Source organism: Mirounga leonina, unplaced genomic scaffold (genome assembly GCF_011800145.1).
Source record: "Mirounga leonina isolate KUSES-001 unplaced genomic scaffold, KU_Mleo_1.0 Mir_154, whole genome shotgun sequence".
Taxonomy (NCBI): Eukaryota; Metazoa; Chordata; class Mammalia; order Carnivora; family Phocidae; genus Mirounga; species Mirounga leonina.
Window position 1 is genome coordinate 65,435,910 of NW_023270389.1, and position 14,438 is coordinate 65,450,347.

General features: G+C 40.0%; 1 protein-coding gene across 10 annotated transcripts in view; it reads left to right on the plus strand.

The window, feature by feature from the left end:
* Positions 1 to 14,438, plus strand: part of CDC42BPA (CDC42 binding protein kinase alpha) — a 338,932-nt gene that overhangs the window by 292,945 nt on the left and 31,549 nt on the right. For all 10 annotated transcript variants that reach the window (XM_035011000.1, XM_035011004.1, XM_035011008.1 and 7 more), the window contains one exon: positions 11,940 to 12,045. In XM_035011000.1, coding sequence (XP_034866891.1) covers positions 11,940 to 12,045 — 106 coding nt within the window. The remainder of the gene's footprint in view (positions 1 to 11,939; positions 12,046 to 14,438) is intronic.

Below are 14,438 nucleotides of genomic sequence, written 5' to 3' on the forward strand. Positions count from 1 at the left end.
TGGTGGGTTCCTAGCAGGGCCTCCTAAATTGCAGTCACAGCTCCATCACTAATTAGCTGTGTGAACTTGAGCAAGTTACCTTTCCCTGCTTCCATTTCCTCATCAGAAATGAGTACAATCATAGTATCCATTTCACTGGATTCTTTGGAGTTTTAAAGAAGCTTAATATTTGTAAACACCTTAGAACAGTACCTGACAGTGGTAGCATAGAAATGTTTAAATAAATATTGGTAACTTGATAAGGAAAGTAAGCACAAGTTTGAATCTTAATGAGTTGAAAGGAATCAATAGAAGACAAGCATGTAAAATGTGTAATTTTCATACCTGCAGAAGGAAATGCTATTCATTGAACTGAGGCAGGAAAGAGAAAAAGGAGAAAGGAAAACATGGTGACCTGGTGCTCTTAACTGCAATAAATTGTCTCAAATCCCAATGTCTTAGAAAACATTTTTATTATGCTCACAGTTTCGTGGGTATGAGTTTAAGAAGGGCTCCAGTGGGAAGCTCTCACAGAGGGTCTGTCGTGTGGGTGTGGTAAGCTGTGAGCTGAGGCTGCAGATGTGTGGAGGTTTAGCTGTGCTGTATGTCCAGGATGGCTCACTCCCATGACAGGCAGCCGATGCTCAGGTCTGTCCAGATGACACCCTCAGTCTTCCTACATGGCGGCTGGCTCCCCAGAGTGAGCCTACCATGAGAGCCAGTGAGAAGCCACATGGCTGAAAGCAAAGGTGGATGGGAGGGAAGAAAATAAGGGAAAACAGAGGTCACAGATATGTACTGTAATATGGAGTTTAAGGTGTAAAACACCAAATGGCACGAAAGAGGACATTGTATGCTAGTAAAGGGAATAATAGATAAAGAAGATAATGATCATGAATGTGTATGGGACTCACAAAGAAGCCCTAACCTATATAAAGCAAGAACTAAGAACTTGGGAGGAGCAGGTTAGAGACAAATTGGAGATTTTAATTCACACCCCTCAGACAAACAATATAGTAGAGAAAATGCTGGGCAGAGGACAGAGGGTTAATACCTGCATGCACTGAGAGCTTTTATAAACAAGGGGATGAACATGCAATAGTTAACTGGCCAAAAGTCAGGAATAGGCCGATGAAAACTTAAAATGACTGAGAGTGAAAAGATGGTCAGACTTACAAGAAGTTGGAGAAAAGCAGATTAAAGTAATAATGAACTACCTCTTTACATTTGTGGCGTACATGTCCTTGTTATCAGTAAGATACTGTGACACATTGTAGGTGGAAATGTGAATCAGTACCACCTTTTTAAATACAATCTAGGGGCGCCTGGGTGGCTCAGGCATTAGCGTCTGCCTTCGGCTCAGGTCATGATCCCAAGGGTCCAGGGATTGAGCCCCACATTCTCCCTCTCCCACTCCCCCTGCTTATGTTCCCTCTCTCGCTGTCTCTCTCTGTCAAATAAATAAAATCTTAAAAATAAAATTAATAAATACAATCTAAAAACATTTTAATGAAAAATATATGTCGGTGAGTCTCTAGAATCCAGTGAGTAGAGGGTAGAGGATTCTGGGAACTTGGTCTCAGTGGCAGCATGGTTTTTGTATCTCACGGAATCTCCATAAAAACAGACAAACCAACTGCATAGGTATCAAAGCTTAAAAAAACAAACAAACGAAAAACACTACAGATGAGACCTGAACAATAGATGAGAAGATTTTCCCACAAACTCCAAAATACAAACTGATAGGGGGAAAAAAAAGTCATCTATAAGACCCCCCTGCCTCCCCCCGCCCCACCGTGGTATTAAACACTGTGCTAGAGAAAGAGGGATTCATGATAATCCCAGAGTCAGAAAACCACCAGAGCACAAGTATGCACTGCTGGGCATCTCAAGAACAGAAGAAACCGAGAGGATTTTGCAAGCTCCATCTTACAGGTGAGAGAGCAAGGAAGGCAGGATGGTAGGAAGATACAACAGTGCTGCAGTTGTAAGCCCTCGAAACTTGATGGTCAGAACGCCCTTCCAGATCACAGCCCCAGACTAAGGAGGGTCAACAGGGAATGGGTTCAGAATTGAGCGAGACAGGAAAGGAAAGAGAAAGTCCAGATGATTAAGAACAGGGGAGGAAGAGCTCAGAAAGCATGAGGTCATTTTTAAAAATCATTTTATGCTGGGGTGCCTGGATGGCTCAGTCATTGGGCGTCTGCCTTCAGCTCAGGTCATGGTCCCAGGGTCCTGGGATCGAGCCCCGCCTCGGGCTCCGTGCTCTGCGGGAAGCCTGCTTCTCCCTTTCACACTCCCCCTGCTTGTGTTCCCTCTCTCGCTGTGATTCTCTGTCAAGTGAATAAGATCTTTAAAAAAAAAAAAAATCATTTTATGCAAAGGCATGGAGCTGGGAAAATTACCCTGGCCTACCCCTCCCTCATAGAAGTACAGGAAAAGTCATTTCACTTAAAAATGAGGAAAGTGTTCAGTCAAATCTCACACAAAAAGAGAATAATGTATCTTAAAAAATGAAAGTGTGCCAGAAAGACATAAATATGAAACCAAAAAAACTACAATCAATATTTCAGAAGAAAATAAGGAAATGATAGAAGCTGTGAAACAACAAAAATTAGAAATAGCAAGCCTTAGAAATGAGAGTGTTGGAGAAAGCAGGATTTGAAGACAGGTGACAGAAATCCAGGGAAAGAATTAGAAATTAAGATGAAATATGACTGCAAGAATACAGACTGACCTATAAGGAATTTGGGAGTAAATAAACTCAACAGATCACTTATGTAAATAGAAAAATGGAAAAAAAATTTTAATCAAGAAATGAGAAGGGGTGCCTGGGTGGCTCAGTCAGTTAAGTGTCCGACTCTTGATCGTGGGATCAAGCCCCATGTTGGGCTCCATGCTAAGCGCAGAGTCAGCTTAAGGATTCTCCCTCTTCCTCTGCTCCTCCCCCCACTCTCCTGTGCGCTCTCCACCCCACCAAATGAATGCATAAGTCTTTTTTAAAAGAAAAGAAATGAGGGAAGACTAAAAAGGATTTGAGAAAAGTGATGGACAGAAAAGAACAACAAGGAAGGCCAGTATTTATATAATAGGAGTCTCTGATAGAGAACACAAAAGCAACAGAAAATACTAAAATCTGTGTTCAAGAAAATTTTCTAAAATAAAGCAGACTTGAAACTCATCCTACAGAGGCACCCAGCATAGCCAAGAAAATCAACTCTGACAAAAGAAAACACATTCTAGTAAACTCTTGGCCTATAAAGAAAAAAAAATTGGACAAAAGTATAGTAAGTCACTCAAGGGGGAAGAAAAGAATTGAAATTTTCATCAGACTTTTCGATAGCAACACTGCCAGAAAACAATCGGATAACTTTTAAAATGCTCTAGGAAAGTGTGAGTCCAGGTTTTTTCCCCCTTTGTGACTTTGTTTTTGACTACTTTGAGGTATAATTGATATACAAAAAAACTGCACGTAGTTGTAACAATTTGATGAGTTTGAAATGTCAAAGATTTTTAAGAATTTTAGGGTTTTTAAGGAGAGTAAAGCATCCTTCAAAAGTAAAAGCCACAGAGAAGTATTAAGAACATGCAAGAAGTCAAGGAGTGTTGTCCCCAAAAGCCCTTCCTGAGAGATACATTGAGGACAGGCTTCAGATCAACCAGAGTGATAAGGTACCCAACACCTCAAGGAGCAGGAGTGAACAAGGAAGTCTAGAATGAATTGGGTTCAAAGTCCACAAAAAGCACTGTTATAACATCTCTCAAAACCAGACAGTTTACCCCCAACTCAGCAATATGTTTACTTTGTGGAATAACCGAACCAGAGACCACAGATTGAAGGACACCGGGCTCAGTGGTTGGTGAGAGAGACGAGGTGTTGAACTAGGAGTAGTGAGATCTTAAAGAAGTCCACAAACTGAAGGTAAGGCTCCAAACTCCTTTCTCCTGCTTCGCTCCAGAATGTTGGCAGTTGGGTTTATTGCCTCCTCCTTCCCTTCCCTCCCGGGAGGATTTCAGTGGAGTCTCTGAAGAAATTGAATGACCCAGAAAAGACAGATAATGGCAATCAAGATGGCTGGGTCCACATTGATAGTGCGTGTGCACACAGGTGCACGTGCGCCCCCCCACACAATATAAACCTAAAAACCTTCCAATCAGCTTTTTTACTGACTCACAAATGTGAACAAATTCCCAAGAATCAAGAGACATCTCAGGAAATCCTCTAGCAAAAAGAAGAGATCCAAACAAAAAGATTTCCTACTTTCATTGAAGGAAAAAGAGGCAATACCAAAGCAGAAGGAAACAAAAGGAATAACCAGAAAAACTAGAAGAGTCCTTTGAAATTTAAAAATAGGACAAGCATTTAAAAATTCATTAGATGAGTTGGGACATAAATTTGAGGAAATCTCTTAGAACTTGTTGCGAAAGGATAGATAGAAAATAGAGAAAATGTGAGAAATCAATATCCAAAAAAAAAGAAGTTCTGGTAATATAACAGAAAAAAAGAAAAGGAAGGAAATTGTACAGTATTTAATACAGATGCTTTTGGCAACTAAAGGACATTTCCAGACTGCGGAGTCCCAACAGTTCCCATCACAGTGTACAGATAACAAATACCTCCTCCTGCCCACGTCACTCTGCAGTGTTTCAAGATATCAAGAATATAGAGAACTTTTGTAAACCACCAAAGAGATAAAACATCAGGGGCACCTGGGTGGCTCAGTCAGTTAAGCGCCTGACTGTTGGGTCCAGCTCAGGTCATGATCTCAGGGTCATGAGATCGAGCCCTGTGTTGGGCTCAGTGCTCAACGGGGAGTCTGCTTGAGTTTCTCTGTCCCTCTGCCCCTCCCCCTGCTTGCTCAGGCTTTCTCTCTCTCAAATAAATAAATCTTTAGAAAAAAACACATCACATTCAAATGATTAGGGATTGAAATGGCATCATACTTAACAGCAAAATGGAAAGGACAATTGGAAGGTAAAATGATTGCGAGCTAGAATTTTTGATTCCCTGACAAATGTTTAATCAGTTTAGGGGAAAATAATAGCATTTTCAGAAACTGAAGATCTTCTAAAAGTGTTATCACCTATGCTCTGCTTTCTAAGTAAACTACTAAGAAATAATTTCCACCAAAACAAGGGAGAAGATGAAGAAAGAGAAAGGCATAGGGTCCATAGGAGAGAGAATCGCATATAGATTTATCTAGAGAAAGTGGAGCAGGGAAGCAGAGGGCTCCAGGAGAGACATCTTCAGGTCAATAAACACGAGGTAGAGGAGTCCTGAAGGCTTCCTTCTTCATTGTTTAATCACCTGGTAAATTGATTCAAGGGGATTTTGCCATTCCTTTGGAGGGTCTGGGGATAATTAATGCAAGAGACTAGAAAATTAAGTTTGAAAGAGGGACGGCATCACTAATTTCAGAAAAATCAGAAGATTGCACAAGAAAGATAGAACTATAATATACTTCTCAACTCACTGAGTTATAATTCCAAGGTCATAATAACTTAAATGCTAAATGTAAAATTTATCCCCAGACTGTGCTCTTAACAATATTGAGAACATGAAGGGAGTAGCTGGTGTAACAGTGCCGAGTCCTCCTCTTCCGTAATAGGAAGTCAGTATAATGCCTCCAATCAGGAAATAGCAGTATAGGCTTGCTTCCAACCCCCACTCCGCTCTCCCCCCCGTCCAGAAATGTGGAGACACACAAAGAGGCAAACAGCTAGAAGAGCTAAAAGAACTTGCCTCTGGGAAGTATAGCTTGGAGCAGAGGGGCACTTCAGTTTTTATTATAAGCATTGTGATACTGTTTTACTTTTTAAACTGTGTATTTGTATGAGTTAAAATTAAAAACATACATAGAAAATGGGAAATTCTTTTTGATTAGGCAATGAAAATAAGATCTCAAAGGTGAAAATATTGCTGGACTCTATTACATCACAATTAAAGATGCTTGTCCAGCGAAAGCTTTGTTAATGGGGATTAATAGGTGGTGCCTCCTAGTGAAAGATATTTGCAATGTTTAACACCAGAAAGGGATTAATTTCTGGAATATGTAAGAAACTCTTACAACTCTATATGAAAAAGATTAGAAATCCAGTTGAAAAACTGGCAGATGATATGAATAAGTAATTCCCAGAAAACGAAATCCTAATGGTCAACAAGCATGTGAAGAAATGTCCAACCTTATTAGTAAAAAATGAATAATTTAAAAATTATCACTTTATGCTGGAACAAAAAATCCTAAAATTTGTATGGAATCAGAGAAGACCCCGAATCGCAAGGAAATGTTGAAAAAGAAAAACAAAGCTGGGGGCATCACATTGCCCGATTTCAAGCTATATCACAAAGCTGTGATCACCAAGACAGCATGGTACTGGCACAAAAACAGACATACAGACCAATGGAACAGAATAGAGAACCCAGAAATGGACCCTCAACTCTATGGTCAAATAATCTTTTTTTTTTTTAAAGATTTTATTTATTTATTTGAGAGAGAATGAGAGACAGAGAGCATGAGAGGGAGGAGCGTCAGAGGGAGAAGCAGACTCCCTGCCGAGCAGAGAGCCTGATGCGGGACTCAATCCTGGGACTCCAGGATCATGACCTGAGCCGAAGGCAGTCGCTTAACCAACTGAGCCACCCAGGCACCCCTCAAATAATCTTTGACAAAGCAGGAAAAAACATGCAATGGAAAAAAGACAGTCTCTTCAATAAATGGTGCTGGGAAAATTGGACAGCCACATGCAGAAGAATGAAACTCCACCATTCTCTAACACCATTCACAAAGATAAACTCAAAGTGGATGAAAGACTTCAATGTGAGACAGGAATCCATCAAAATCCTAGAAGAGAACATAGGCAGTAACCTCTTTGACATCGGCCACAGCAACTTCTTTCAAGATACATCTCCAAAAGCTAGTGAAACAAAAGCAAAAATGAACTTTTGGGACTTCATCAAGATAAAAAGCTTCTGCACAGCAAAGGAAACAGCCAACAAAACAAAGAGGCTACCCACAGAATGGGAGAAGATATTTGCAAATGACACTACAGATAAAGGGCTGGTATCCAAGATCTATAAAGAACTTCTCAAACTCAACACCCAAAAAACAAATAATCAAGTCAAAAAGTGGGCAGAAGATATGAAAAGACACTTCTCTGAAGAAGACATACAAATGGCTAACAGACATGTGAAAAAATGTTCATCATCATTAGCCATCAGGGAAATCCAAATCAAAACCACACTGAGATACCACCTTACACCAGTTAGAATGGCAAAAATGGACAGGGAAAGAACAAATGTTGGAGAGGTTGTGGAGAAAGGGGAACCCTCTTACACTGTTGGTGGGAATGCAAGTTAGTACAACCACTTTGGAAAACAGTGTGGAGGTTCCTCAAAAATTGAAAAATAGAGCTACCCTGTGACCCAGCAATTGCACTACTGGGTATTTACCCCAAAGACACAGATGTAGTGAAAAGAAGGGCCATATGCACCCCAATGTTCAGAGCAGCAATGTCCGCAATAGCCAAACTGTGGAAGGAGCCGAGATGCCCTTCGACAGATGAATGGTTAAAGAAGATGTGGTCCATATATACAATGGAATATTACTCAGCCATCAGAAAAGATGAATACCCAACTTTTACATCAACATGGATGGGACTGGAGGAGATTATGCTAAGTGAAATAAGTCAAGCAGAGAAAGTCAATTATATGGTTTCACTTATTTGTGGAACATAAGGAATAACATGGAGGACATTAGGAGAAGGAAGGGAAAAATGGGCGGGGGGAATTGGAGGGAGAGATGAACCATGAGAGACTATGGACCTGAGAAACAAACAGGGTTTTAGAGGGGGGGGGGGGGATTGGTTAGCCTGGTGATGGGTATTAAGGAGGGCACGTACTGCATGGAGCACTGAGTGTTATACGAAAACAATGGATCGTGGATCACTACATCAAAAACTAATGATGTATTGTATGGTGACTAACATAACATCAGAAAATTTTTTTAAAAATTTACAACAGGGAAAAAAAATTATCACTTTATACTCACCAGATTGTCAAAAATTAAGTAAGGTAACGTCAAGGACATGAAGAAACAGGCAGCTGCACACACAGGTAGTGGAAGTGTAAACACATACATCCATTCTGGAGAGCAACATGGCATTGTGGAGTGGACAGACATTTATTGCTACAAAGCGTACCAGGGAGTTGGAAATGGGGGAAAGATGGGTAACATGTGGCTGATGTGTGCTCCTGGGTACTCACATATACTAGAAACACACTCAAACTATCTAATTTACAGGGATATATACATACCCAAGGACCTGTATAAATCCTGTTAGACTGGGTGCCAGATCTCATGGGGAAGGATGGAGAGTGAATAATCAGGGATGAATGGAAAAAGCAGTAAGGCAAAATAAAACCAGAGTGGGGCCTCCGCCAAGCTCTGTGATGATATTTCATGGACTAAATTTTTTTTTTCTTTCAAATAAGAAGCACCACAAAACCTTCTTTTTTTTTTTTAATGTTTTATTTATTTATTCATGAAAGTCAGAGAGAGAGAGAGAGGCAGAGGGAGAAGCAGCCTTCCTGCCTAGCAGGGAGCCCAATGTGGGACTCGATCCCAGGACCCTGGGATCATGACCTGAGCCGAAGGCAGACGCTTAACCATCTGAGCCACCCAGGCACCCTCATGGACTAAAAATTAACTCAGCTTTGTGTACCTAAGTTTCCTCCCCGAAAATAAAATTTACTTCATGTTTTTTAAAAGATGGAATGAATCTACAGGGACACCTGGGCAGTTAAGCGTCTGCCTTCAACTCAGGTCATGATCTCACGGTCCTGGGACTGAGCCCCATGTTGGGCTCTCTGCTCAGCGGGAGCCTTTTTCTCCCTCTCCCTGCCGCTTCTCCTGCTTGTGTTCTCTGTCTCTCTCTGTCAAATAAATAAAATCTTAAAAAAAAAAAAAATTACAAGAAAACCTTTAAAAAAATCTTAAGATGGAGTGAATCTACAATTATATCAAAATAATTGAAAGTGTTTAAAAGAAAAGAAAAAGCATTTTTAAAAATTTATTTTAAAAGAAAGGTTTGTATGAGGTAAAGACTTCTTGTCATTTATCAGTGGTAAAATTCTCGTTATCAACAGTGAGGTTTTAAGCTTTTACCAGGGGTCGTAATTGGTTCTGCTGTGTTCTCACAGCTTCTGTTAAAGACCTTTTATCTTCTCCAGTGATAGCTTAAGTCCACAACACAGACAAAATTAGAATAGAGAAGAGCCCTTCTTTCTGTCTACCTCTTTAAATGTTGAGTTTATAGTTAATTCTCAGTTTACTCCAAACTGTCACATAATCTAAAACTCTAATTTGGGTCCATGCTTTAGGTTTAATGCCCCTTTTCCTAGACTTTTCTTCTTTTTCTCCTCCTCAAATTACCCTTGGGGGAAGTATTAGAAATCAAATACTGACCCGGAGGCAGAAAGGGGATCTTAGAAAAGTCAGAAGCCAGGTACTCTGGACCCTAGGAGTGGATCCAAGTATCTTTCTGTTACTGTTCCTCTCTCCTCCACCAAAAACAAATAAATCCAAAATCCTAGTGTTTTGTCTAGAGGTCAGTGCCATCAGAATCATGATCTTTAATTATGTTCTATTTTATACTGTCCTTCGTTGAGATCAGTGAAACATGGACCCCTTACTCTTTAGTAGTACCTCCCACCCCCTCCCATGGTTTAATCAGCACCTACCAGTTGGTTGCCTGGTCAGTTAAATAATACTCTGCAAAAACATTTTTCTTTCCCAGCATAATCAGTTAAAATTATGACATCCTGTGTAGATCTCGGGGGGGGGGGGGGGAAGGAATGTAATATGTTTTGTCAACGATTTCTTGGGTATTGTCAAGAATTACTGTTAACGTTTGTTGTGGCTACCGTTATTATTACTGATATTCCAGACCTGTCGGTTATCCCTTAGAAGAAAGAAGGAAGTTACCTCCCTTAAGCAGTTGATCAGTTCTCTTGTTGTGATAAAAGCCTCCAGAGCGAATCAGTAAACTAACTTTGCATCTTTTGCCATAATTTTGAACAATTGAAAAAATGCTAAAAAATTTGCCCTGGATAGTCCTCAAAGAGCAAAAAGTAAGAGTAAAACTTGGTATACAGGAGAAATACTGAGCAAGATTTTATATGATATTAACAAATTAGGTACTTGTATTTTTATCACAGGCATGGAGGCCCCTAGTCTTGACCTTTGCCTTGTGTAGTTTTGGGGGGTTTTTTTAGGAGCATATTCTACATGTTTCTAAATGATCAAACTCTGAGAGATGGCAGAATCAGGCAGATGTGGGCTTGAATTTTAACTCTACCATGAATTGTATATCCATGAGTAACTGAGTCTCATCTCCTTTATCTGCATGAGGAAATATTACCTGTCTTTACAGGGGTATTGTCTCCATTAAATGAGATGATGCATGTGGAGTACCGGCACAATGTCCCCTCGTTGGTCGGGGCTCAGGGCACACGGGAGCAATTTTACAGTTAGTCTGAGGGTGGTCTCTGTTCCAGATGTGGTAGAGTCAGATCCTAGTCCTGCTTTGAAGCTTTTGTGGGGTGTAAATCATATATCCCAATTGAGAAGAGTAGAATTTATTTTTAACTTAAATTTTAAAGCTTTGAATAGTCCCTTTAGGTTTTTTTTAAGATTTTATTTATTTATTTTGGGGGGCGTGGCAAAGGGAGAGGGAGAGAATCTCAAGCAGACTCCATGCTGAGTGCAGAGCCTGACATGGGGCTCAGTCTCACGACCCTGAGATCATGAGCTGAGCCAAAATCAAGAGTCGGATGCTTAATCGACTGAGCCACCCAGGCACCCCTGAAGAGTCCTTTTAGTTTTTTATTATAAGTTAGTCTCAACTAAAACACTACTACTACTTCATAACAGCATGTCATCAGAATTCACATATTATTGGAACAGAGTTCTTACTAGTTTAAATCAATCACACATACAAAATAAGTAATTAGCCAAATTTGTTTTCAAAAGTAAGTAACTATGTTCTGAATGCTTACTCTACGCCAGCACTGTTCGAAAGGCTTTTTTTATGTTCACATACTCATTTAACCACCCCATGAAGTAGATACTATTATTGATCCTATTTTATAGAAAGAGGAAAGTAAGACACAGAGAAGTTAAGTAATGTGTCCCTAGGCTCACACAGTAGAGTAGAAGAACAGTTAATACAATTCATTTGTTATTAAAACATTCTAAGAGTTAATTTGGAAAGGAGAGGATATCCTGGAGAGCTGCAGCCTACATGGACTTACCACCAGATAGGACAAACAAGACTTAGAGAACTTTACTGGGTTTGCAACAAGAAGTTTCGGGCTGCCATCTGTCTCTAGAATAATATGGGTGTATGTTTGTCTATTGAAGGGTAATACCACCTGCTTCCATAGGAGGAAACCGATTCATTAAGCATATTCTTTGTTCTTGGTCCTAGAGAATAAAATTACTTGATATATAGCCAGGACAAGAATTTTCAGTTACTCTTTGTTCTTCCTAAGAAGTTATAAAAGCATATTAAATTTCTCTATTTGTAGAGGTACAAATATGTAACAGTTCACTTAACTCTTTGCTGAAGAATAATTTGAAGAATTTCTAAAACTCCTGAATCAAAATCTGAGCAAAAATAAAAAGCTACAGTTCATAACTTTTCAAATGGCATTCAAGAGCAATTAATTACCATATAACTTCTTACATTATTTTTAGCTTAACCTAGCTCTATATTGCCTAATAAAAATATGCAAAGAGCGTAAATTATAGAAAGATGTGAGAAATGAAAATAATTCATTGCACTTCTATTTAGAAAACATCCTAGTAGATCGCGTGGCATCCAGAGATTTACATTACAGAAATCCTTTAAATAATTGTTTTTAGTAATTGGTGTATGTTTTTTATCCCTTTGTTTTGCAGCGCAAGACCCATCAGTTTTTTGTCAAATCTTTCACTACCCCTACCAGATGTCACCAGTGCACCTCTCTGATGGTGGGTTTGATAAGACAGGGCTGTTCCTGTGAAGGTAAGAACAAAATAGCAGGAGAGTGTGACATTAGAGTCCTAGCGTTGGCTTCCTAACTGTAATCACGTAACTGTATTCCCCATCCGACTCTTGGTTTATGGCTCAGGTCATGATCTCACAATATATAAGTGTCTGCTTGTTCTGCTTTTTTCTGATAACAGGAGTACAGATAATAAAGCAAGCACTTGCTACATGTTGAACAGGGGAGAAACTGGATGGCCCCTAGAAACATTTTTCAGGGGAGACCTCTGTCAGTGTGGCTCATTCATCTTTGTTTCGTTTTGCGGGTGAATTTGTGGTTCTGGGAAAGCGTTAAGCTGAGTGACAGAAGACATAAAAGTTATCCTTGAATCTGTTCATTTAACTCTCACCTTGCTTAATTTCTCTAATAAGAGAAATCATTCTTCAGAAGTAGGCAGTTCAGTATCTTTTCAGAAATATTAAGTGTCTGCCACTTTGCCTCAGAAAGATATTTTATTCCCAGTATTCGTATCAGTGGATTTTCCCTACCGCTCATTGACTCATTGATTCATCCATCATGTGTTCATGGAATGCCTGTCCTGTACTTCTAGACACCGTGATGTAGTTGGGGATGGGGAGAAGACTGAGAGCCTGCCCTCGAGGAGCTCACATTCTGAGAGATGAGAGATCAGGGGTCATTTGAACAGAAAACAAAGTATATTTGTCTGGGCACCACTTTATTTTTCCTAAGACTTCTGAAATGAAAATGATTTAAATAATTATAATGGGATACACTGTTTGGGAATAGTTTGGGAATACACTTTTTTTAATCAAATCAAATTTATCACTGTAACAATGCCTTATGTATCATTTACTGATCTATCTTATGAGAAAGATAAAATAGTTGCTAGTTCAAATTCTAATATGAGTTTCCATTTCTTAGCCTTTAGGGTTGGAAGGGACTTTGCAGGGATGGTCATCAGTGCACATCAGAAGCAGGTGTTCCCCTTGTAGAATGTGCTTGTAGTTTGTATTTGGTCACTTTGAATCAAGGGGCTGTTAATGGCATCTTAAGGCAGTGCATTCTATGTCCGATTAGCTCTCACAGCCAAAGTAGAAGCTCCAGATTGCATCATCCCAGCTAGTTGTGTAGATGCATGAGTTTAGAGCCAAAGCAAATGGTCTAGGGTGAAAAGTAGATTTGAGAGTTATGAGCATACAGAGTGATGAAGGGGAATGGCGTTTTCCAGGAAACACACAGAGTGAAAAGAGAGCAAGTATGAGGACGGAGCCTTAGGAAACAGCTCAGGGGAGGTGAAAGGTAAAGACAGCAAAGTAATCTGAAAAAGGAACAACCTGTGTCATTGACTGGGAAGGTGTGATGGAAGCCAAAGGAGAGAATTTGTACAGTTTTTAAGCCTTGTCCCATTTTGGATTTAGCCAGTACTTATAAGTGTCACTTTTAGGGGCATCTGAGGCCATCATCTGGATGGCTCAATCGGTTAAGCATCCGACTCTTGGTTTATGGCTCAGGTCATGATCTCAGGGTCCTGGGATCAAGCCCTGTATTGGGCTCCACGCTCAGTGGGGAGTCTGCTTCAGGATTCTCTCTCTCTCTCTCTCCACCCCTCCCCCAGCTCTGTCTCTAAAATAAATAAATCTTTAAAAGAATAAAATACAAATAAAAATAAATGTCATTTTAAAATCTGTTTATCAGAAAGAATCCTGGATAGGTACCTGGTGTTAGGTCCCTTATCATTTCTTATGCATCAGAATCATTTGCAATTACATGGTAGGGGTTTTTGAGATCTCCCAAGCCCCTTTCTAGAGTCTCACATCATGAAATTGTACATTTCTTTCCTGAAGACCCTTTTTCTTTTTTAAAGTTTCTTTTTTTTTTTTTAAGATTTTATTTATTTATTTGATAGAAGGAGACACAGCGAGAGAGGGAACACAAGCAGGGGGAGTGGGAAAGGGAGAAGCAGGCTTCCCGTGGAGCAGGGAGCCTGATGCGGGGCTCGATCCCAGGACCTGGGACCATGACCTGAGCTGAAGGCAGACGCCCAACAACTGAGCCACCCAGGCACCCCTTTCCTGAAGACTCTTAGTACCCTGCCCTGTACACTGTGGGGACACATTAGACCCTGCCCAGGCTTTCATAAATGTTATGGTAATGTGGTTACAGCCTCCAAAGATTCCTATCATTTTAATTTCTTCCTGGTTGATTGAAGTTAGATCCTGTATAGGACAATTATTTTGTTGCTTCCTCTGCTTTTGGAGGTGAGATTTTTGCCTAATTAGTAAAACAAATTATAACTTGTTAGACACTCTACAAGTGAACGAGATGTCTTACAGAAATTTGGTAGTTTTGACAGTCAGTACTAGTTCATCTTGCCCCTCTGGCGGTTTCATAATGCCTATCAGTGGTGTAT